Below are 25167 nucleotides of genomic sequence, written 5' to 3'. Positions count from 1 at the left end.
GTCGTTACTCCTGCCAATTTCTCATGCATTCAACACGTTGACTATGAGAACTGATTGTTCCCTTACCATCTAATCTACCCAGACATTGACATGAGCCTTGTGAGTGGTCATAATTTTTTGGCTCATATAAGCCTATATATCCATATTTTTCTTTCTTTTTTTTGCTCTGAAATTACTTAAATTGATATCATTTCAACTGTAGCCAACTTGATTCAAAATGTTTCATTAAAGAAGTAAAATACCATAAAAATGTGTTAAAAATGACCAACATTAAAAAAAAAAAATCATTTACTGAGGACAATGGGAATTGACTTACCCTGATGTTATCCGGATGGAGCCCTCCTGGATATTTGTCCATGTACTGACACAAATCTGTGTGCTAGACAGAGAGAAAAGAGGTATAAAATTAGACAGTGAAAGAGAGAAACATGCACTCCGTTCCTAAACCCAGTGAGCCCTCATAAGTGACTGATTTTGGATGCTCTACATAGGCAACAACTATTTGTAGGGATGTCCCGATACCATTCTTTGGAGACCGATATTTCCTTTTCAGTACACACCAATATGATACCTTTTTGTTTTATTTTTTTGTAATGTTGCAGTTTTAAAATACAATACTGTAAGACTAATGATTTGAGGAATGTGTTTTTATTATGTTACAGCAAATGTAACCCAAATGACATCAAAAAAATTTTTTTTGTAAAAAATAAATTCATTAGCTGTCACAAAATCATTAAAAAAAAACATTTAATTTTTTCCGTATTCAACAGTTTAATTCAGTTATCAAAAGGGGGTCTGAATAAATTAATTCATTAAAACTTGAATCAAATAAAAATAGAACAATTAATTTTCAACATAATATTGCATTACAAAATTCACCATTGGAGTCAAATAAAGATATGGTGAGATATTGCTTAAATATAATACAATTATTATTGATTTATTATTATTATTATTATTATTATTACAGTAATATTACATAACTCTACATTAGTGATATATTTCTGTTGTATTTTTTCCCATTTAAATGGATCTTTATATTGGTGAAAAAAAGCAGGAAAAGCAGGTCGCTACATGACCCAGTGTGATTTTTAAAATGCTGCAATCTAATTAAATAAATGTGTAGTCTGCATGTGCTGCTCGCAGTAGAGTAGGGGTTCTCAATGGGGGCGTTCAAAGGATGCCAGGGGGCGCTAAGAGCAAATTAGTAGAGAGGTGGGTGTTAGGTTACAAATGGGGGGCGTTTATCAGTTATAATAATCAAATCTATAGTCAAGTTCCTCTTTGCATTAAAACGTTTATCTAGACTTGGAGTATATCAGTTGGTTCTCAATTAAACGGTTTGGTATGCATTCGTACTGCGGTTCATCTGATTTTGAAGTCTAGCGACGCATCTGAAGTATCTGGTTTTACAGCGTCAAATACACAGGCGGAGGCACAACCTTGACTAATGCACCTGTATGACTCTGTAGATGGATATGGCTCAATGGACAGAGCAGCTCTTAAACGCAAGAAGCGGAAACCATTTGAATTCGGAACAGAATTCTACATCAGCGCCCTTGAATTTACTATAGTAACAATAACTGTACTTTAGGCAGAAATAGATTGATAAGTATTATCATATCACTACTTCAGCTCTATTAAATATGCCATAGGCTACATTAGGGGAGTGAGGGAATATAATTAATCTTTGTTACAACTTATAAATATTTATATTGTGTATTTATTGTTTTTACACGTGTTTAGAGTAGGCCTACTGTTTATAATTACAAAAATTATGCAATGCAGGGGGGCCTGGGTAGCTCAGCGAGTACTGGCGCTGACTAAACCCCTGGAGTCACGAGTTTGAATCCAGGGTGTGCTGAGAGACTCCAATCAGGTCTCCTAAGCAACCAAATTGACCCGGTTGCTAGGGAGGGTAGAGTGCGTGGATCGCGGAGAGTAGCATGAAGCCTCCACATGCTGTGAGTCTCCGCGGTGTCATGCACAGTGAGCCACGTGATAAGATGCGTGGATTGACGGTCTCAGAAGCGGAGACAGCTGAGACTTGTCCTCCGCCACCCGAATTGAGGTGAGTAACAGCGCCACCACGAGGACCTACTAAGTAGTGGGAATTGGGCATTCCAAATTGGGAGAAAAGGGGATTTTTAAAAATAAAAAATAAAAAATGATGCAATGCATCGTAGTTGCATTGAGCAAATTAAGCAAATAACACAAATATTGAGTTTTGCATTTTATATTTCTTTTTTTTTTGGTACAACAAAGACTCCGCTTTCAAATGATGTCACATAATCACTTTGAAATGTGCAGCACGTGCAGACTGTATATTTATTTCACTATTTAAATCGCAGCCTTTGCGCTTTAATAATCACACTAGGACATAAGGTGATTTTTATTTGAAACCCTGAATGTTTATGCAATGACATACGTACGTCAAACAGAATCTTTGTTTGGTATCGGAGCATTTTTACAAGTATGAGTGCAAGTACTTCAGTATCACCATTTATCGAAATCACGACATCCCTAACTATTTGTGCATCACACCACTAGCGCTTCTCGCGTGAAGTGCACGAGAGTCAACTCATAGTTGATTTCAATAGATTTGGCACTAGAATGTTCCAAAGGTAATAGGGACTTTCTACTAAGCACAACACATTGGGTAAAATGGTCCATTTTTTAATTAAAGCTGAATTTATTCAATAACTTTTCATATTGAATGAAAAACAGTATAAAGAGTTTTTTTTTTCACTGACCTTGATTCAATGCATTATATCATATGATGCGTCCAGCGGCAAAGCAACCTCATCTCATTCATTTTCAATGAGAGCTGGCGACTAGATGTGGGCGTGGCGTGTGACATGACAAAGTTGAGAAAAGTTTAACTTTATGCAAATGAGGAGCAACATTTGGCAGTGACAACCAATAGGAGAGAAGACGTGTCAGAGGAGCTCACGTCATCTTTAGTTTCAATAGCAAAATGCCTCATCTGTGATCATATTTTCAAAAGATATGGCCAGGCGTGAAGTCCACCAATAACGTTAGAGCGACAGCAGCAGGAATGCCCACTAGCATGTTCACAGTACAGAGACTAGAGACATCAAGCGGTAAAGTCACTGAATGCGTGTAAGGGGCTTTAGAATTTGGCCAAAATTAGGGAGCATAATAAGGGTGACTATTGATGCCTTAAAATGTTGCCTACATAGGCAGCTCAGTAGGACACCACAGAGTCAGAGAGTATCCAAAAAGGTGTCATTAACACAGAGAAGTATGAGGTCAAGGTCATGAACAGAAAACAAAGTTTCCCACCTGTTTACCCGCCACAGTGAAAGCTGATATCAAAACCGGATGTGTTGAAACGCTCTGCAATCCTGAGTCCTTGATTGTCACTGCATGTGAGAATGGCCAAACTACACGGAGAGCATCTATAGAGCAGTTTGACCAACACTCTGGCCGTGTAAATTGGAAATGATTTCCTGTGTGTCGGCCACAAGCTCTCTGCCTCGTCGCAAACTCTCAGGAAGGTGACGGCATGGATGCAATCGTGGCTTTCAGGTCGTGTGGCGATGCATGTAAACGGTGTCTGCAAAAGAAAGAATTACCCACTATCCTCTCTTCAGCTTTTTATTTCTGCAGCATTGGAGGGCCACTGATATCTGCAAACACCCGCTGTGACCAGCACCCCGATTAATGCGTTTCTTTTATGAATAATGCAGACGCTCGCTCAAACGTGCTTCAGCTGCGCCTGTCCATCTAACTCACAAGCTTCGCTTTGTTTCTATTTTCTCCCTCTGTCAATCATTATTAACCGCTCGCCATGTAAAATGAATTGATTTCCGTAGTGTGCAACCCTGTGTTTGTTAAAGCTGCGTGTGTAAATACGGCCGCAGCCATGTGATGCACAACGCATACTGAATATCTTCAGGCCTGACTGCATTTTCTCACTGAAATGACTCTGATGAGATCACAGTGGTGGTCTCAGATTAATATCTCAGCTATGTCTCGATGGACCAAAGCTATCAATATCAGAGCTGTTGTCCAATCTTCATATTTGATTGTTTTCTTTGACACCCATATGTGTTAGCTTAGTTCTCATGAATAAATCAGACTTTCGCTGATGTACATTCCAGGGGAAAATACTGCTTCCTGGAGTATCAAACAATCAGTTATATCAGGCAGAGTGTATGAAATGAAATAAGGGCCTCCACAAAATAAAGCTAATCAGTGAACGGGCACCAAAATGTGTCACTCAGTGATATAAACTGCTACCTATACAGCTTTCAGGTTCAAGGCCCTTGTTCGATATCACTGATCGCGTCAACGGTTCCCAATGCATTGAGTTGTTCTAACACAACATTCGCCGTTAAAACATTTTGGCATGCAAATAAGTACTGGATAATTTGCATGACGTATCATTACATGAGTGACTGTGCCAAATACTGTTCTTTTTGGCTGCAGTTAAAAATAGAATATTGTGGGGGCCTGGGTAGCTCGGCGAGTATTGACGCTGACTATCACACCTGGAGTCGTGAGTTCGAATCCAGGGTGTGCTGAGTGACTCCAGCCAGGTCTCCTAAGCAACCAAATTGGCCCAGTTGCTAGGGAGGCTAGAGTCACATGGGGTAACCTCCTCGTGGTCGTGATTAGTGGTTCTCGCTCTCAATGGGGCGTGTGGTAAGTTGTGCGTGGATCGTGGAGAGTAGCATGAGCCTCCACATGCTGTGAGTCTCCGCGGTGTCATGCACAACGAGTCACGTGATAAGATGCACAGATTGACGGTCTCAGAAGCGGAGTCAACTGAGACTTGTCCTCCGCCACCCGGATTGAGGTGAGTAACCGCGCCACCACGAGGACTTACTAAGTAGTGGGAATTGGGCATTCCAAATTGGGAGAAATATTTAATATAATAAACAGACGGGGTCTGGGTAGCTCAGCGAGTACTGACGCTGACTACCAAACCTGGAGTCGTGAGTTAGAATCCAAGGCATGCTGAGTGACTTCAGCCAGGTCTCCTAAGCAACCAAATTGGCCCGGTTGCTAGGGAGGGTAGAGTCCACGTGGTCACTATAATGTGGTTCTCGCTCTTGGTGGGGCGCGTGGTGAGTTGTGCGTGGATGCCGCAGAGAATAGCGTGAAGCCTCCACACGCGCTATGTCTCCACGGTAACACGCTCAACAAGCCACGTGATAAGATGCGCAGATTGACGGTCTCAGACGCGGAGGCAACTGAGATTCATCCTTCGCCACCCAGATTGAGGCGAGTCACTACGCCACCATGAGGACTTAGAGCGCATTGGGAATTGGGCATTCCAAATTGGGGAGAAAAAAAAAAAAAAAAAAAAATATATATATATATATATATAAAATAAACTGACATTTCCTGCATCACTTTCCAGCATGATGAATCCACAGCAAAATAAATCATTTTATAAAGTAACCTTTCCCAAGTTGTGATATCGTCGTCTAAATTAAATGCAATGAGATAAAAAGACAGTGCATCATAAAATAATTTCAAGAAAACATGTTTTTGTATTGAGTTGTCTTCGTGGGCTGCATGCAAAAAAACAGCACAACTAGTGTAGTACGATTCACAAGAAAATTAGTTTTTTAAACGGTTATTTTAACTCATGAGTTACCGGTCTGAATCAATCATAACTGACTGTTCATAAGACAATGTGTGGTTTAAACTTGCATTTACAACAGTACTCTGTCTGTGTCTGTGTCTGTGTCTGTGTCTGTGTGTGTGTGTGTGTGTGTGTGTGTGTGTGTGTGTGTGTGTGTGTGTGTGTGTGTGTGTGTGTGTGTGTGTGTGGGGGGGGGGCGTTGTAAAGACGTTGACTATCACCCCTGGAGTTTGCTAGTTCGAATCCCAGGGTGTGCTGAGTGACTCCAGCCACGTCTCCTAAGCAACCAAATTGGCCCAGTTGCTAGGGAGGGTAGAGTCACATGGGATAACCTCCTCGTGGTCACTATAATCTGGTTTGTTCTCAGTGGGGCATGTGGTGAGTTGAGCGTGGATGCCACAGTGGGTGGCGAGAAGCCTCCACACGCACTATGTCTCCGTGGCAACGCGCTCAACAAGCCACGTGATAAGATGCGCGGGTTGACGATCTCAGACGCGGAGGCAACTGAGATTCGTCCTCCACCACCCGGACTGAGGCGAATCACTACGTGACCACGAGGACTTAAAAGCACATTGGGAATTGGGCATTCCAAATTGGGGAAAAGAAAAAAAAAATGACTGTGGTAACCTCAGGTTAAACCAAGCATGGATCGTCACTATCATGGTAAAATGTAACATGCTTTCTATAAAACAAGCTTTGGCATTTTTGTAAAGAAAAACAGTATCCTAAACACATTTAAAACTATAACTACAAAATAAAATCATTTATAAACTGCAATCGTTGTAACAAAAATGAATGATATTCCGTCACTTCCCTTGTGTAGCCTATTATAAATTAAACACAGCTATAGTAGTAATATAATATTTATTATGAATATATTTCTGCCTAAAATACTACAGCCAATACAGTTAATGTTCCTATAGTAAATTCATGATAAAAGGTGGTGATGTGAAAAGTATGCTGATTTATATCTGTGCATGTAACGGTGTTTTCTCAGCGTCAGTGCTGTTTTGTCTGGCCGTTTAGTGTTTGCGCACGAGAGGTTTGCACCAGAGGATTCTGTACCGAATTCAAATGTTTCCGTGACTTGTGCTTCTCAATGGTCCTCGCAGCGCTGTAATGTGAGCTGTGAGGTTGAGACGCGTAAGCGCAGCTGCTTTGTCCATTGATCCGGGCAGCGAATAGCGCCGTTTCAATCCACTTTTGATGCATATGGCATTTGATATCGCTTAACAGAAAACAGCAGCGGATAAATGGAGAGAGAGAGGGAGAGTAGGCCAACTCTGTACTCGCACCAGCGGGAAAAACAGTCGCAAAATGACTTGTGTTTTTCACCAGTCTATGATTACGAGTCCGTCTTTCTATAACTTGGTGTTATTTAAAATTTCACAGCATAGTCCCGCTGTCCACATATGTGGACATACAGCTGTTGGAAAACTATTTGCTCTAGAATAGGTTTTTTTGTTTTGTGCATGTTTATTAGGTGCAACTAGTTACAAATCAAAAAGGGAAACAGAAAAAGCACACAGCAGTCACGCTCGGCTCTCAGGAGGTTAAGAGTGAAGTTTAGCAGCGGCTCTTAATTGAAGCCTGTATTTCTCATTGCAGTTCATCTGTGTCATTTTAAGGCAGAGAGGAAGTCCCAAAGCAGCGCTTTGAAAAAGTCAGATAAACAATATGTATATCTCTAATAAAACCAGTAGCCTGCAGTGACACAGCTTTAGTGTTGGGCATAAAACGTCCCGTGGAGACCCGGTGTTCATCGGTTCAGGCAGAAGGGTTTCATTTTGAGCTTTAAACCTCAGGCTACAGTAATAATGCTAAATGAAGCACCATTCAGACTGGTTATAAACAAACAAGTCTACATTAGGCCCCCATGACAAAGAGGTACTTCGAAAGTACAGAAAATGAAACAAATTAAAAATATCTATAAAAAGGCTGACATCTTGACTCTGGTGTGTTTTTGTCGTTGTGTGTCAGCGGAGGTTTGGTTTATCAGTCGGTCAGCATGTCTGATACTCACCACATACTCAAAGACCAGCGTCAGAGTTTCTTTAGTGTGAATGATGTCGTGCAGCAGCACTATATTCGCATGCTTCAGGCCTTTCAGAAGAGACGCTGCAGAGAAACACACACTGATTATTAACACTCTCATTATCAGCCTTCATTATCATATTATTTTTGTTATATGAAGGTCTCATTAAAACTGAATTGGAAACTTTTCACCAGGCCTTCATCATTTCTGCTTCTTTTTTTTTTTTTTGATTTCCTCCCCTTTTTCTAGCCAATGTGGAATGCCCAATTCCCAATGCGCTCTAAGTCCTCATGGTGGCGTAGTGACTCAATCCAGGTGACGGAGGACGAATCTCAGTTGCCTCCGCATCTGAGACCGTCAATCCGTGCATCTTATCACATGGCTTGTTACCGCGGAGACATAGCGTGTGTGGAGGCTCACGCTTTTCTCCGCGGCATCCACGCACAACTCACCATGCGCCCCAACGAGAGCGAACCACATTATAGCGACCACGAGGAGGTTACCCCATGTGACTCTACCCTCCCTAGCAACCGGGCCAATTTGGTTGCTTAGGAGACCCGGCTGGAGTCACTCAGCACGCTCTGGATTCAAACTCGCGGCTTGAGGAAAAAGTGTTAAAAACGTAATTTCCATCAGCGTCATTTCCAGCACAGAATTCTATTAAACACAACACAGAATTTGAGATGTGCTGGAAATGACACAAAAACGACATAAATCATCTGTGATGCATAAACACACACTGTTGGACATTGTTAGCAGACAAATTAAAATCAACTAGTGAGAGTGTGAAAAATAATTTAACGAGACTTAATTTTCAAGAAATCCACTGAAACTCTCAAATATGTAAGACTTTTATGTAAATGACTGTCTAAAACCCCAATTGATTTGTGAGCTTCAGCGAAGGGAGGGATTATCAGTGAATAACAGCTTAAATTTATGTCTGTTCCATGTATAAAGTTATCGTTTGATTTCAGAAGACTTGGGATATACAGTAGTCTTATGGACAACTTCTATGATCCTTTATGATGCACTTTTGTCTTTTTTTTTGGAGCTTGACAGAAGTGGTCACTGCGAACGGTTGTTGTTGTTGTTGTTGTTGTTTGGAAAAGAGCTGCATGAAGATTCTTCAAAAAATCCCCCTGATGTGTTTCACAGATAAAATAACAGCATACAGGTTTGGAAGAACACTCGAGTAAATATCACAGTTTTTTACTCACTGAAATATTCCTTTCAAGTTAAACTGCTACAAGTGCAGAATCACTATAATCCCATGAGTGCTCATCATTAACAAATGACCTTTAGATCTCATAAATAATGTGCTTGAATCAAAGGGCGTGTGTGTAAATGCTGCAGATGAGCAGATCTTTTACATGCTGAAGCAGAAATCGGTGAGAACTGGAAAGAACCGCAACAACAGGGACGGGACAATCACTCCTGGTTTTCCACAGGTGACGTTTCCTGTCGCAATTACACGTAAGAGTCACTCCTCAGAAGTTAACAACAAAGCATTTGTTTAAACTGACTGCACATGTAATGCACAGTTTTTCTGTTTATCAGATTTCTCTAATCAAAAGCTCAACAGTTCACAGAAATCTCATCTCATTCATGAACAATTACACTCGGAACGCTTTCATTTACAACACAGTGCGAGCGACATGTTAAAAGTGTTTCATGATGAATAATAAACAGATCTGCGGGACTGTAGAAAATGTGATTAATTTTTCAAGGGCACACCAAAAACAACTGGCTGATGCGCTTTGATAGCGAGACTGCCCTGGTGGATTGTGGGATGCTAAAACAAAAGAAATCTGCTTTACATGCATCATTCCTGTTATGCACTACAGTACGTAATATATTGGATTAAATATTAAACGTACAATTTTTAAAGATGGAAATCATATTACTGATTGTTATTCATTTGATGCTTTATTTAAATGCTGCCTACAGAGGCAGCTCACTAGACCCGTGTTTATAATAGCATACTACCATACTACTTTGCAGAGTGTAGTATGCATATTGTGCACAGTAGGCACATTTACTGTTTGCATGAAATTCCTGGATGACCTACTACAGTACATTTGCTAAAAGCATACAGAGTAGTTTACATTACTGACAATGCTATGCGCATGACTCATCCTTCTATTTCCAGTTAAACGAATTAACCATTTATTCAATTAGTCTACTAACAATGTCCAACAGTGTACGTACATGCATCACAGGAGATTAACGTCATTTCCAGCACATCTCAAATTCTGTATTCTGTGCTGAAAATGACATTTTTAATGTTTTTCACTGACACTTTTGTCCACTTGGTTAACAAGTATAGTAACTTTTGAAAAAAAGAATGGTATTGGGGCAAACAGTAGCGGCTCGTGACTACAGATATAAGTGGGGCAGATCTTGCTCTTTTATTTTATATTATTTACTGGTTCAACTCATTATTCAAACACAGACGCGCTGACACAATACGTGGTGTCCTTGCATTATTCCACCACAAGGTGGCACTCTTAGAACATAATGTTGATTCTAATATTCTAAATAAGAACGCTTCATCTTAAAATGTTCGAAATCTAAATCAAATGTTATTTTATAGTGTTAAGTGTTGTTGAAGAACCCCAGGGAGAAGAGGGAGAGAAACGGAACTATCTATATGATGTTTACACGTTTCCACAGTACTGAAATACGAAATGATTTATAATGATATTTTTATTTTATTTTTTTCCCCCAATTTGGAATGCCCAATTCCCAATATGCTTTTAAGTCCTCGTGGTCGTGTAGTGATTTGCCTCAATCCGGGTGGCGAAGGATGAATCTCAGTTGCCTCCACGTCTGAGACCGTCAACCCGCGCATCTTAACACGTGGCTTGTTGAGCGCGTTACCACGGAGACATAGCGCGTGTGGAGACTTCACGCCACCCACCGCAGCATCCACGCTCAACTGACCACGCGCCCCACCAAGAAGGAACCACATTATAGCGACCACGAGGAGTTTACCCCATGTGACTCTACCCTCCCTAGCAACCGGGCCAATTTGGTTGCTTAGGAGACCTGACTGGAGTCACTCAGCACACCCTGGGATTCAAACTAGCGACTCCAGGGGTGATAGTCAGCGTCTTTACCACTGAGCTACCCAGACCCCCCGCTTTATAATGATGATATAATGATAATGTTTTAAATCACAGGAAATTTTATATAGAAAGTTTCAAGAGCCAAGGCTTTTTGACATACAATTTGTCATCATATAAAAAATACAATGTCTTATCATCTACCCTTATCTTTTGATTGATAAACTATTTTTTTTTCTTTTTCTCCCCAATTTGAAATGCCCAATTCCCAATGCGCTCTAAGTCCTCGTGGTGGCGTAGTGACTCGCCTCAGTCCGGGTGGCGGAGGACAAATCTCAGTTGCCTCCACGTCTGAGACCGTCAATCCGTGCATCTTATCACGTGGCTTGTTGAGCGCGTTACCACGGAGACCTAGCGTGTGTGGAGGCTTCACGCTATTATGGGCAGATTTATCTCAATGGGTCTCAATGAGGGCTCGTTGCAGTACCATATCTGACCACAGATATCCATTGGATAAACTGAGGGGCGCTGTGGAGTTCAGGAGGGCAGCAGAATCTCTGCACCACATGCTCGTATATTTATATCAATCACTGTGTAATGGAGCTTTCAGCTACTAAAATAAGACAAAAACTTATACTAGGCCTGCTTTTAAATACACATGTCTGCATTTTGAACACATTTACGGACAAATTACATTATTAGCAGTTTATAGTATGGTTCTATGTTTTCGAGTGGATGAATTTTTCGTCTGAATACAGATGAGCCGTGCCTTGGGGCAAAATTGTGTGGTGTGGTGGAACTTTAAATTGTCAAGTGTTTATACATCATAGTAATACTCGAGTAATAGATAATTGGAAAATCAAAGTCACAAAATTAGTATTTATGTAATTTTTCTACAACATAATATTCTGAATGCATAATGCATTTTGTTTAAAGGGGAAAAAAGTATTTTAGTGAATAATTCACAAGGAAAATAATTAATAAATAAAAAGACAAGGGGGTAAAATGTTCTTAAGTGTCCTGAAAATAATGTCACATTATAAGTGGACTTTAGAATAAAATATCAAATAAAGCATGTATGATGTTTTTTCCTCACCCTCTCTGATGGCAGTGAACGGCGTTCCTTCTTCCTCCTGTAGACGAATCACTTTCAAAGCAACCAGCTTTCCGTTCACCCTGCAAACAAACCACCAGACAAACACATTATTTATATTGGTCTATATAGCGTCTGTACATCTACTGTGTTCAACGGAAGAAAGTCATACGGGTTTGAAACAAGTGAACGATGACTGAAGAAAGTAAACACGGTCAACTTAAATTTCATGTTGACTTTTAAGACAATGAAATGCAATTCAGAGTCAGTGGAGTGAAACTTAACACGAGACCACAGCGAAGTAAAGCACTCACACAAATTACATCATTACTATGAAAAATACCACCAATGATGCACAATTCATTTCACGCTGGGTGAAACTTTACTATCTACATTTCATCTGAATAACTGTTGCATCTATACGGGTGTTAATGCAGTGACAAGAGAAGTATACGTTCCACACTCTCCATCTGAATGGATTTTATAAAACACATGCTATTTCATAGACCAGAATAGAAGCTATCTGTATTTATTAGAGCTGTATGAAAAATTATTTAATTCAAATTAAACAGTGACTATCTGCTGTTATTTTTACTTCCTGCTAATAACATAAAAAGTAACAAATGTCCTTGAAAAATATAGTTTAATTACTAGGATAACACACACTCAGACACACACACAAAAACAAAAACACTCACACACACACTCAGACACACACACACTCACACACTCTTACACACACTCTCACTCACACACACACACACTCACAAACACACACACACACACTCTTACACACACTCTCACACACACACACACACACACACACACACACACTCAGTCTCACTCACAAACACACACACACTCTTACACACACTCTCACACACAAACAAACACACACACACACACACACAAACACACTCAGTCTCACTCACAAACACACACACACTCTTACACACATTTTCACACACACACACACACACACACACACACAAACAAACACACAAACACACACAAACACACTCTTACACACACTCTCACACACACACACTCTCACACACACACACACTCAGTCTCACTCACAAACACACACACACTCTTACACACACTCTCACACACAAACACACTCAGTCTCACTCACAAACACACACACACTCTTACACACATTTTCACACACACACACACACAAACAAACACACAAACACACACAAACACACTCTTACACACACTCTCACACACACACACTCTCACACACACACACACACTCAGTCTCACTCACAAACACACACACACTCTTACACACACTCTCACACACACACACACACACACACAAACAAACACACACACACACACACAAACACACACACACTCACACACTCACACACTCAGTCTCACTCACAAACACACACACACTCTTACACACACTCTCACACACACACACACACACAAACAAACACACACACACACACACACACACACTCAGTCTCACTCACAAACACACACACACTCTTACACACACTCTCACACACACACACACAAACAAACACACACACACACACACAAACACAAACACACTCAGTCTCACTCACAAACACACACACACTCTTACACACACTCTCACACACACACACAAACCAACACACACACAAACCAACACACACCCCAACACACAAACACACACAAAAACACAAACACACACACACAAACCAACACACACACACAAACCAACACACACTCACTCACAAACACACACTCACTCACAAACACACACTCACTCACAAACACACACTCACTCACAAACACACACTCACTCACAAACACACACAAACACACACAAAAACACAAACACACACTCACAAACCCACACACACTCTCACACTCACAAACACACACTCTCACTCACAGACACACTCACACTCACTCACAAACACACACACACAAAGACACACACACTCAAACACAAACTCACACTCTCACTCACAAACACACACACTCTCACTCACAAACACACACACTCTCACTCACAAACACACTCACTCACAAACACACACATACACTCTCACACAAACACACACACAAACACACACACTCTCACTCACAAACACACACACTCTCACTCACAAACACACACATACACTCTCACACAAACACACACACAAACACACACACTCACTCACTCACAAACACACACATACACTCTCACACACACACACACTCTCACACACACTCTTACACACACTCTCACACACACTCTCACACACACTCTCACACACACACACACACACACACACACACTCAGTCTCACTCACAAACACACACACACTCTTACACACACTCTCACACACAAACAAACACACACACACACACACACACACACACAAACACACTCAGTCTCACTCACAAACACACACACACTCTTACACACATTTTCACACACACACACACACACACACAAACAAACACACAAACACACACAAACACACTCTTACACACACTCTCACACACACACACTCTCACACACACACACACACACACTCAGTCTCACTCACAAACACACACACACTCTTACACACACTCTCACACACACACACACACACAAACAAACACACACACACACACACAAACACACACACACTCACACACTCAGTCTCACTCACAAACACACACACACTCTTACACACACTCTCACACACACACACACACAAACAAACACACACACACACACACACTCACACACTCAGTCTCACTCACAAACACACACACACTCTTACACACACACAAACCAACACACACCCCAACACACAAACACACACAAAAACACAAACACACACACACAAACCAACACACACTCACTCACAAACACACACAAACACACACAAAAACACAAACACACACTCACAAACCCACACACACTCTCACACTCACAAACACACACTCTCACTCACAGACACACTCACACTCACTCACAAACACACACACACAAAGACACACACACTCAAACACAAACTCACACTCTCACTCACAAACACACACACTCTCACTCACAAACACACACACACTCACACACAAACACACTCACTCACAAACACACACATACACTCTCACACAAACACACACACAAACACACACACTCTCACTCACAAACACACACACTCACTCACAAACACACACATACACTCTCACACAAACACACACACAAACACACACACTCACTCACTCACAAACACACACATACACTCTCACACAAACACACACACACACACACACAAAGAGAACTCACTTGCTCTTCCCTTTGTATACCGTGGCGTACGAGCCCTCTCCGAGCTTTTCCAGTTTCTCGTAAGAATCTGCCTTTCCGAACTTTGGGCTCGTGGGCTGAAACAGACAAAGTTAAGATGAGATTTTTGTCACCTGATGTTTACTGGTACAAAACTTTATCAGTACGATATCAAAACTAAATCAATACAACAATACAAACAGACAGCAACTTGACTTTTGAAAATATGTGTGATAGATTTGGACATCGTGTAATGGTAAACTTTATTACACTAATTAGTAAAATATATATGAAATCTGTCATATAAATGGCATATAAGGCCATCTTTAAATCAAGAAGTTAACATCATTTACATTATATTTAATTCACGCATCTGGCTGACTTTTTAAAAGAGTGCATTTAAAATCATCTTATTTCCAAAAAGAAAAAAGAAAAAAAAAACAATGAAATCATCAGATTATTCTGTGCTTTAGACGTCAAAACGTAAACAGTCGTGCATACAACACTTGAGTTATAGGTGTTTACATGCAACGCAAAATCGGGTAAAAATCTGCGTGCTGAATGATTTCTGCGTAAACTGTTTATGACCTTACCCCGATAAAAGAAAAACGTTTTTGGCGTTTACATGACCACACACACATTGCGCCTCAATTATGAAACTTTCTTAAATATGTGAGTAAATTCGGAGTAATTTGCCCGTAAAATGGACCTTCCCGAAAACGTTCCGCCGGATTCACGGTTTGTTAGTAAACCATGTCTATGTTAGTGAATTCCAAACATTCGTAAATAGGGGGCGTGTGCACGTTCATTCATGATTATCATAATCCACGCCCAGAAAACACCATATAAGGAAATCACCAGACTCACTAGTAAATGCTGTAAACATCTATGAAGAATGGTAATAAAATCGTTTTTATAAATTAAGTGCATTCACATCATAAAATTCTGATTTAGCAAACACAACAGCGTCTCATCGCATGTTTTGCTGTCATATGACGCTCTTTTGTGAATCAAACAGTTTAAGAAGTCAATAAAAATGGTTTGATATGAGTGTAAATAATGAGAGGAGGATATCATGAATGAGGAATAAAACGATTAATGATTACTGTGATGAGGAGGAGGGCGTGGCCGGGCCGTGATGGAGCATGACCAGCACTGAATCAGCTGATCAGCGGGAGAGCGAGATAAAGGGGTGGCCAGAGACGCCGGTTCGAGAGAGAGAGAGACGCACGCGGCCATGTTGCTTGTCTGTTTGTGTTATGGTTTATGTTTGTTTTAGGTTGGGTTTTGCATTAAAACTTTACGTTGACTGTTCAGCTGGTTCTCGCCGCCACCTTGTCCATCCTTATACTGTTACAATTACATTTTACCAGTACATGCATGTGTGCCGTAAGACTCGAACCCATGACTTTGGAGTTGCTAGCACCATGCTCAACCTCCGTCTGTTAATGAACTATCTGTTAATGTAAAACTCATAAACAAATTATCATCATCAGTCGTGTGTAAGAGCATATTTTCCAACTGCATTAAATGTAAGAATAATCGGTATCAGTATTGATCATCAAATAACCGTGGTTAAACAGGGTTCCCACTCTTTTCAAGGCACACTTTTTCAGGACATTTTATGTTCCCAACGGGTGTAATATTTAAAAAAAAAACAAACAAAAAAAAACACATGAGAGGTCATGATGTATATTATCATTATTGAATAGTTAATTCGTTACATTCATTTTGAAGAGTGCAGCACATGCAGATTATATATTTATTTAGATTGCAACCTTTTGTCAATTAGCCTTTGCAGTTTAATAATCACACTAGGACACATCACAGTTTTACTAACATAAATCGACTATTTGTGCATTCAGACATTCTATTTCATCCCGAATATGTCAAATTCCGAGACATTCCATGTTTTATAGCTAATGGAATTTTTATGACTGGATTCAGTGATTCCGTCACTTTCTTTTCTTCACATTGTGGAAATCAAGGCCATGTGGTAATCACGGTATAAGCGGACACGGATCGTCTGACGTCGGCCGATGTCTAAAGTTTACAACTCAAATGTATCAAATGTATTAGTTAACATAACAGCAATGTTAGAATGTAACGAAAAATCATATTTTTCACTATATCAATATTAAACTATTTTAGCAAAGCTGAGATGACGGCAGATCAGCAGAGAATGTACAGTGCATTCATAAAGTATTCAGACCCCTTCATTTGTTTTCACATTTTGTTATGTTGCAGCCTTATGCTAAAATGCTTAAAATGATTTTCCTTCTCATCAATCTACACTCCATACCCCATAATGACGAAGCAAGAACCAGATTTTGGATAACTTTGCAAATTTATTAAAAAGAAAAAACTGAAATATCACATTGACATCAGTATTCAGACTCTTAACTCAGTACTTAGTTGAAGCACCTTTGGCAGCGATTACAGCCTCAAGTCTTTTTGGGTATGATGCGACAAGCTTTGCACACCTGGATTTGGGGATTTTCTGCCATTCTTCTCTACAGATCCTCTCAAGCTCTGTCAGGTTGGATGAGGACCGTCATCCATTTTCAGGTCTCTCCAGAGATGTTCGATTGGGTTCAATCCGGGCTCTGGCTGGGCCACTCTAGGACATTCACAGAGTTGTCACTAAGCCACACTTGCATTGTCTTGGCTGTGTGCTTAGGGTCATTGTCCTGTTGGAAGGTGAACCTTCAGCCCAGTCTGAGGTCCTGAGTGCTCTGGATTAGGTTTTCATTAAGGATATCTCTGTATTTTGCTGTGTTCAGCTTTCCTTCAACCCTGACCAGTCCCCCAGTCCCTGCGGCTGAAAAACACCCCCACAGCATGATGCTGCCACCACCATGCTTCACCGTTGGGATGGTATTGAGCAGGTGATGAGCGGTGCCTGGTTTCCTCCAGACATGATGCTTGGAATTGAGGCCAAACAGTTCAATCTTCATTTTATCAAACCAGAGAATCTTGTTTCTCACAGTCTGAGAGTCCTTTAGGTGCTTTTTTATGTGTCTTACACTGAGGAGAGGCTTCCGTCTGGCCACTCTGCCATAAAGTCCAGATCGGTGGAGTGTTGCAGTGATGGTTGTCTTTCTGCAAGTTTCTCCCATCTCCACACATGATCTCTGGAGCTCAACCAGAGTGACCATTGGGTTCTTGGTCACCTCTCTTACAAAGGCTCTTCTCAGGGTGGCCAGCTCTAGCAAGACTCCTGGTTGTTCCAAACTTCTTCCCTTTAAGAATTATGGAGGCCACTGTGCTCTTGGGAACCTTCAATGCAGCCAAACTTTTTTTAGCCTTCCCCAGATCTGTGCCTCAACACAATCCTGTCTCTGAGCTCTGCAGGCAGTTCCTTTGATCTCATGGCTTGGTTTTTGCTCTGATATGCATTTTCAGCTATAAAACCTTATATAGACAGGTGTGTGCCTTTCCTAATCATGTCCAATCAATTGAATTTGCCACAGGTGGACTCAAATCAAAGTGTAGAAACATCTCAAAGATGATCCAGAGAAATGGGATGCACCTGAGATAAATTTCAAGTGTCATAGCAAAGGGTCTGAATACTTACGTCAATGTGATATTTCAGTTTTTTTTCTTTTTAATAAATTTGCAAAGTTATCAAAAATATGTTTTTTGCTTTGTCATTATGGGGTATGGATTGTAGATTGAGATGAAATCATCATCAATCAAACAGTAGTTCTTTATCAAAGTACAGAATGCTCATTGGCTGTTTTTCTTTTTCATGCATATAATGATCCGTAAAATGCATTTAATCTCCAGTGATGTCGCTCAGGTCACCCTGCAAACATGTGTTGCCCAGTGGCTGCACCAGATGTGAGGTCACCAGGCTTATGGGTCAGTTATTGTGGGTCAGCGCCAGAAATTATACACAGATGACTTCATTCTGCTATAACCTACATAAAGCAGGCTGTCACCATTATTAACGACCCGGTGCTGTTTATACTGCAGGTGATGAATTGCTTCCTGTTAAACAGGAAATGTGCTCTGAAGAATTTCTGAGCAAAAGAAGGTAAGACTTCAGACCAAGTCATTGGATATGTTCATAATAGCATACCGGTACTACCCTGAAAACTGAAAAAGACATTAAGCAAACTGGGTAGGGGGCATCTTCACATACTTTATATAAGTATTCATATATATGACTCCACGCGATATAGTTCGCGAGGTTGTACATTTTATTTCATATTTCGCTTTTTATCATTTCAAATCACATTTTAGCTTTTTTTTTAAAGTACAAATTTCACATTCAATCAATTTATATGAAATTGCATTTATAGTAATGATACAAACTGTTGTCACCATTTAAAAATGTCATACAAATTAAAACAAAAAAACACAACGTTGGAACCTAATAATGAAAATAGAATTCCACATGTAACGGGGTAAAAGGGAAAGGAGGCGGCGAGAACCGGACGAAGCATTAAAGTAATATTTAATTAAACAAAAAGACACAAACATAAACACAAACGCAAACAGGGCAGCTGCCTGTAGCTCTCTCTCCCGAACCACCTTTATCAATCTCGAGGGCTTGATTAGCCTGATTAGGGGCCGGGTGTGCGTCATCACGGCCTGGCCCCGCCCCCCTCCATGCCACACTCCTCCCTCCTTTGCTTCAGGCAAAAAAACCTACACGCCTGTTCTCCAATTCGTCGTAGCCTGGTCCTCGGTCACTCCTCCACCCTCTAGTGGATGACAGCCACTCCTCCCCGGGTGGATCGGAGGCAGTACTCTGGCCCCTGTCGGACGGAATGCGCCGCCGCGTTTTGGTGGATGGTAGGGGTCTCCTTCGCCCCTGGCAGCGGTTCTCCCGCTCCAGGCAGTCAGCAATGAGCCCCTCCCTGCTCGCGGATGGTGGTCTTATCTCTGACCCCGCTGTGTTCCTCCGCCCCTGGCAGTGGCCCAGGGAGCCCCTCCTTCCCTCGCGGTTGGCGGTCGTTCCTCCGCTTTCAGGTGGCCAGGCTCCTCAGTCCCCCGGCGGATGGCCGCAGCTGCTTCTTTGGGGTGGATGGTAGTGGCGAGGACTCTACTACACCAAATCCCACCTCCTTCCCAGGTTTTCGGCACAAATGTAACGGGGTAAAAGGCAAAGGAGGCAGCAAGAACCGGACGAACCATCAAAATAATGTTTAATGATAAATTAAAACAAAGACAAACGCAAACAGGGCAGCTGCCTGTAGCTCTCTCTCTCCTGAACTGCCGCCTCCAGCTGCCTTTATCCCTCTCATGGGCCCGATTCATCACGGCCCGGCCCCGCCCTCCTCCTTGCTACACCACATATTACAATAATTTAATTATTGTATTCTAAAAATAATAATTTAAGTGATACTATATCAAAAATACCATGTACAAACATTAAGTTTTGTAAAAAGCCCTGTACAGATGCTGCAAGAGCCTCTTTGTCAAATAATTAAATATTTACAATGTTTACAATGTTTGTTGTCCCTTTATTATTTATATGTACACATTTATTACACTTACAACATTTTGTTACACGTTTGTTTATATGGACTGTAAGTATTGACATTGATATGTATAACAAGCACTAAAATGGTACCGTCTCTTTAAGAGAACCGGCATGGTGGGTTTTCCCTGATTAGTGCAATGCATGATTAAAATTAATGTTTATTTTGTACTTTTTGATCACCAACTGACTGTAAATAACAGAAAAGGTATTAAAAGAGACATGAACTTAAAACGGAGTGCATAGATCTTTGGACACACGAATCAAAGCAAACGTTCCTCACATAATGTGTATTGACTTAACGTGTACAAATACTTGAAATCTACAAGCTATCGAGTTTTGCAACAATTTTACCTTCTAACAGACGTCAAACAGGCGTGTCACTGGTCTGTAGCCGTGCTGTAAAACGGAGAATGTTGTGAAAACAGACCGTGGAAAAGTTAAAGCAAAATCAGAATTGACGTTGATATATGCAGTGTAAATGTAACTATGGCATAATATTGCTCAACTAAAGTGATGGTGACGCTTTATCTATTTATAGTCATAAATATGCATTCAGTAAAAGGATTGCAGCGCTTAAATGCTTCACCACTACACAACTCAATCACTGACGAGTGGCTAATAACAGACATTTTAGTCACATAGCGCAAAATTTGGTCGCATATGCGAGTGATTTACAATGTAGAGGGCAGATGTTTCAGCAGTACAAAGCATGTATACCATTTACATTATGCACATTTTCTGTTTTTGTGGAATTCCTAGAACTGGAAGTAATATCAACTGTGATTCTTAACATCTTAATTTTGACTCATTAATTTACTCAGTGTGTTAAAATGTAACCTAAACATGTTTTTGTGAGATTCATAAACATTTTTTAATCAATAACCATTGCTCAAAGGAAGCATGTCAAACTCTTTTTTATTTCAAAGAGACACGTGACACTGACAGCACTCAGAATTAAAGCTGCGTTCACACAGGCAGAATTTTTTTTTTTTTTTTGTCTTATCTGATTTAAATATGTTTTGTAGGTGGTTTGAAATCCGATTAAAATCCGATTTTTGTCAATGTGTCTCAGTCTGAACAGTCACATCGTATTTCATGTGTTTATTTTATTGATTGATTTTTTTTATTTGTCATTCATTGTGCGCAATGGGTTGTTATGTCTGGTTTTGTATGGAGGACCGAATGTGACAATATTAAAAATACATTTGCAAAAAAAAAAAAAAAAAAAAAAAAAGTGAATTTAGAAATAAAATAAATATTGTTTAATCAGACATAAATTTAGACATAGTATTTATTTATTTCCACATTTATTTATACGTTTTACTTTCACACTTTTTTATTTCCACATCTGTTTATTTCCACATTTATTTATTTTACATATGTATACATATATCTATTTACACGTTTATTTATACATGTTTTCACTTTCACATTTATTTCCACATATATTTATTTTACTTATTTATGTATACATTTATCTATTTCTACATTTATTTATACAGGTTTTCACTTTCACATCTATTTATTTCCACATATATTTATTTTACTCATTTCTTTATGTATACATTTATCTATTTACATGTTTATTTATACATGTTTTTACTTTCACATTTATTTATTTCCACATTAATTTATTTCCACATTTATGTATTTCTACATTTTTTTTGTCCATATGGTAATGAGAAATAAATACAATAATGCATAAATAATTAAATAAATGTATAAATAATAATTTATGTGAGATTTAAACATGTATTTATTTATTTATAAGTACACATTTTCATTTTTTACATTTCATTGCAAATATATTTCTGTTTATTTATTTGTCACATTCAGTCCTCCATAGAATTGCGACAAGAAGACATATACTGCATTCCAAACGGCATAAATAATGACTTCAAAAGTGAGTTCAAAATGACCTTTCAGCCCTCGGAATCTCTCACAGTTGAAGGTAAAGACTTTGAGGAGAATAGGACATTGGTATGATCACTTCTGAATGAAACATCCATATGTCATGTACTATAGGCATCATAATATCGACCAAAATACAGGACGTCCCGGCTAAAACTGAACAGTTGTCAACCCTAGCAGCAACAAACATTGTATATGCCACCTTTCCCGTTTTTTACGCCATCTTCATAGTTGGTTACTGCCCACATGAAAAACATAATCAATGGCCAAGCATCCATTGCTAAACTCTCACGCATGGTGAACCTACGCAGCTTTGCATCGTCACTATGACAACTAATGCAGACGTGCTAACAAATGCGACTGCAGTCTGAACAGAAAAGAATAAGATCTGGCAACATGTAAGTTATAACAGCAGTTGGTCAGTCTAAAAATCTCAGTGTGAATGAAGTCTAAATCCCTCTGACTATCTTTGAGCTTTTCAGAGCTGTGTTACACTTCTATTTTGACTGAGTGACATTTCCATCGCTGCTGATCTCGACTCACACAGGCACTAAAGGTTACAGGATCATGTGCGGTGAGCCATTAGCTATTAATGAGCGAGACGTTTGAGACTCAACAAACCATTACAGATGCTCTCAGTGGATTTCCTTTGTTCTGTAACGCTCAATGACATCATGTTCTGCCTCTGTTTCTAAAACCATTAACAAGGCCATGTGGCTGCTAGCGCTGTAGATATTTCTACCACGGTGTCTGAGAAATAACCCATTCTTGGTCACTGTCGCTCACTCAACAAGCTTTACAGATTGTCCTATAGCAGTAGCTCTCAAAGTGTGGGACACACCCCCTCTGAGGTGTGGAAGACCGTCCCGTTCTTAAATCTTGTTCACTTTCACACATACAAATTTGCCGCGGTGACAAGAAAGAACCAATGACGTTTGTGTGCAATATCTTGTCCATATTTTTCTCCTTATACGGTTTTATGCATTTCAGTTTCATTAAAAAATTTACATCTTAAAATAAATTAAATAAAAAAAAATAATAATATTTTTTCGTTTTATTAATTTAATTTGGTTAAAAATTACACAAATCCAATTTGATCGAATTTTGAAATGCGTAAACCTTAAAAATAGGCTGTGCAATCTTCCCGCAATCTAGTTTAACCCTTTAAGCTCTGAAGGTATTTTTAAAGACTTCCTGTTTCAGCATATCCAAAATTAAAGGCTTATAACTTGACAAAAAAACAAGGAGGGTCAAGTGTTTAGTATCATTGTAAAGAAAACTTTTAGATTTTTTTAATGATATAGATTATGATACATTCTGAAACTCTCAGCCTATGAAACTTACTTACTTTTTTTATTTCTCTTATTTGACATTATATATCTCTGGGTGCAAATAAGGTGGCTGCAAAAAACTGCTTTAATTTTGTTCCCAATCATGTCAACTGTATCTGAGACAAATGTTGTGTTGATACGACAAAGCAATCAAAAGTTATAACATTACAAAAATAATTTATCCTAGTGTCCAAAAGCCTCTTCAAACAAATAAAACATAATAACTGTACATAAGAACTAATTACACATGCTAACACAACAATGACTAAAGGTTTGTATAGCATGCAGACATGATTTTAGTAATGAGATTTCACAGAATGAGTTTCATTCTGTGTCATTTGAGTCATCGAGTCTGTGGCGTGAATTTGGCGCCATCTCCTGGTGGTCATATGTAACATTGTGCTTCATGTGGATTATCTAATGATCTGTGCATCTGATTATCTTGTATCTGGACTCGTTTGAAAGATAATCACCTCCTCTAAGTAATGATGTGTGATATTTTATGTTCCGTTTATCTTTCATGAAGTTAAAAAGTGAAAATGCGGCATATAAGCAACACCAACTTAATTGTCAGGTGTCTATGTAAATAAGAAAAAAAAATAAAAAAATTTGACAATTTTTTTTGTTATTTTTTTTTAGCAATTTCTTGGGCTGAGAGTGTCAGAATGTATCATAAAAAAATTGAAAAGTTTTCTTTACATTAACTAAGTTTCCATCCAAGGATTTTTTGCGAAAAACATTTTAGCGCATCAAAATAGAGCTGATGGAAATGCAAATTATCGCTAAAATTTCACAAGTGTCGACCGGTTGACTCTAGCGCATAAACTCTATGTCGATACATCAAATGTCGCGAAAAACTAGTTTGGAAACAGTTTTTGTCGAGAAAATTGGCATTAACGCAAAAATGTAGTGTCACATGACACAATTTGCTCCAATCGTTAGCCTGTAAATCATGACGACAAGGTATAGGATCCTTAAAAGCCAATTTATTGTACGTGATTATGGATTGATCTTAACGGCATAAAAATCTGATCACTGCAAACATGACACTTCCAGGAGTGCCAACACAAATATCTTGTATCATGCACACGCAGAACAAATGAATGGCCACTGTTTGCGATTAATTTAATCATGGTAGACATCCGTTTATTTATTAAAGTGGCTTTTCCACACCATTCAAAATAATAGACGGCAGTCACGGAATTAGCCCACAATACAAAAAACATATAATGTCTGTGCACAAAGATGTTTAAAATTTAAAATAAATACACAATACAAGGAGAAAAACATCAGTGTGCTTTTTTGAAACACCATATAGCCCAATTCTATAAAATTATTGTTTAG

General features: G+C 39.5%; 1 protein-coding gene across 4 annotated transcripts in view; it reads right to left on the bottom strand.

Moving 5' to 3' along the window:
• Window positions 1–25167, bottom strand: part of LOC127453655 (cyclin-dependent kinase 14-like) — a 334552-nt gene that overhangs the window by 227485 nt on the left and 81900 nt on the right. For all 4 annotated transcript variants that reach the window (XR_007899434.1, XR_007899433.1, XM_051720217.1 and 1 more), the window contains 4 exons: window positions 15091–15185; window positions 11817–11896; window positions 7644–7738; window positions 317–379 (listed from right to left, as the gene is read on the bottom strand). Coding sequence is in view for 2 of the 4 variants with exons in the window: in XM_051720217.1 (XP_051576177.1) it covers window positions 317–379; window positions 7644–7738; window positions 11817–11896; window positions 15091–15185 (333 nt within the window). In the remaining 2 variants the exon portion in view is untranslated. The remainder of the gene's footprint in view (window positions 1–316; window positions 380–7643; window positions 7739–11816; window positions 11897–15090; window positions 15186–25167) is intronic.

The sequence above is a fragment of the Myxocyprinus asiaticus genome, chromosome 16 (genome assembly GCF_019703515.2).
Source record: "Myxocyprinus asiaticus isolate MX2 ecotype Aquarium Trade chromosome 16, UBuf_Myxa_2, whole genome shotgun sequence".
NCBI lineage: Eukaryota > Metazoa > Chordata > Actinopteri > Cypriniformes > Catostomidae > Myxocyprinus > Myxocyprinus asiaticus.
The sequence above is the reverse complement of the archived record's forward strand: the minus strand, read 5'-3'. Positions and strand labels throughout refer to the sequence as shown.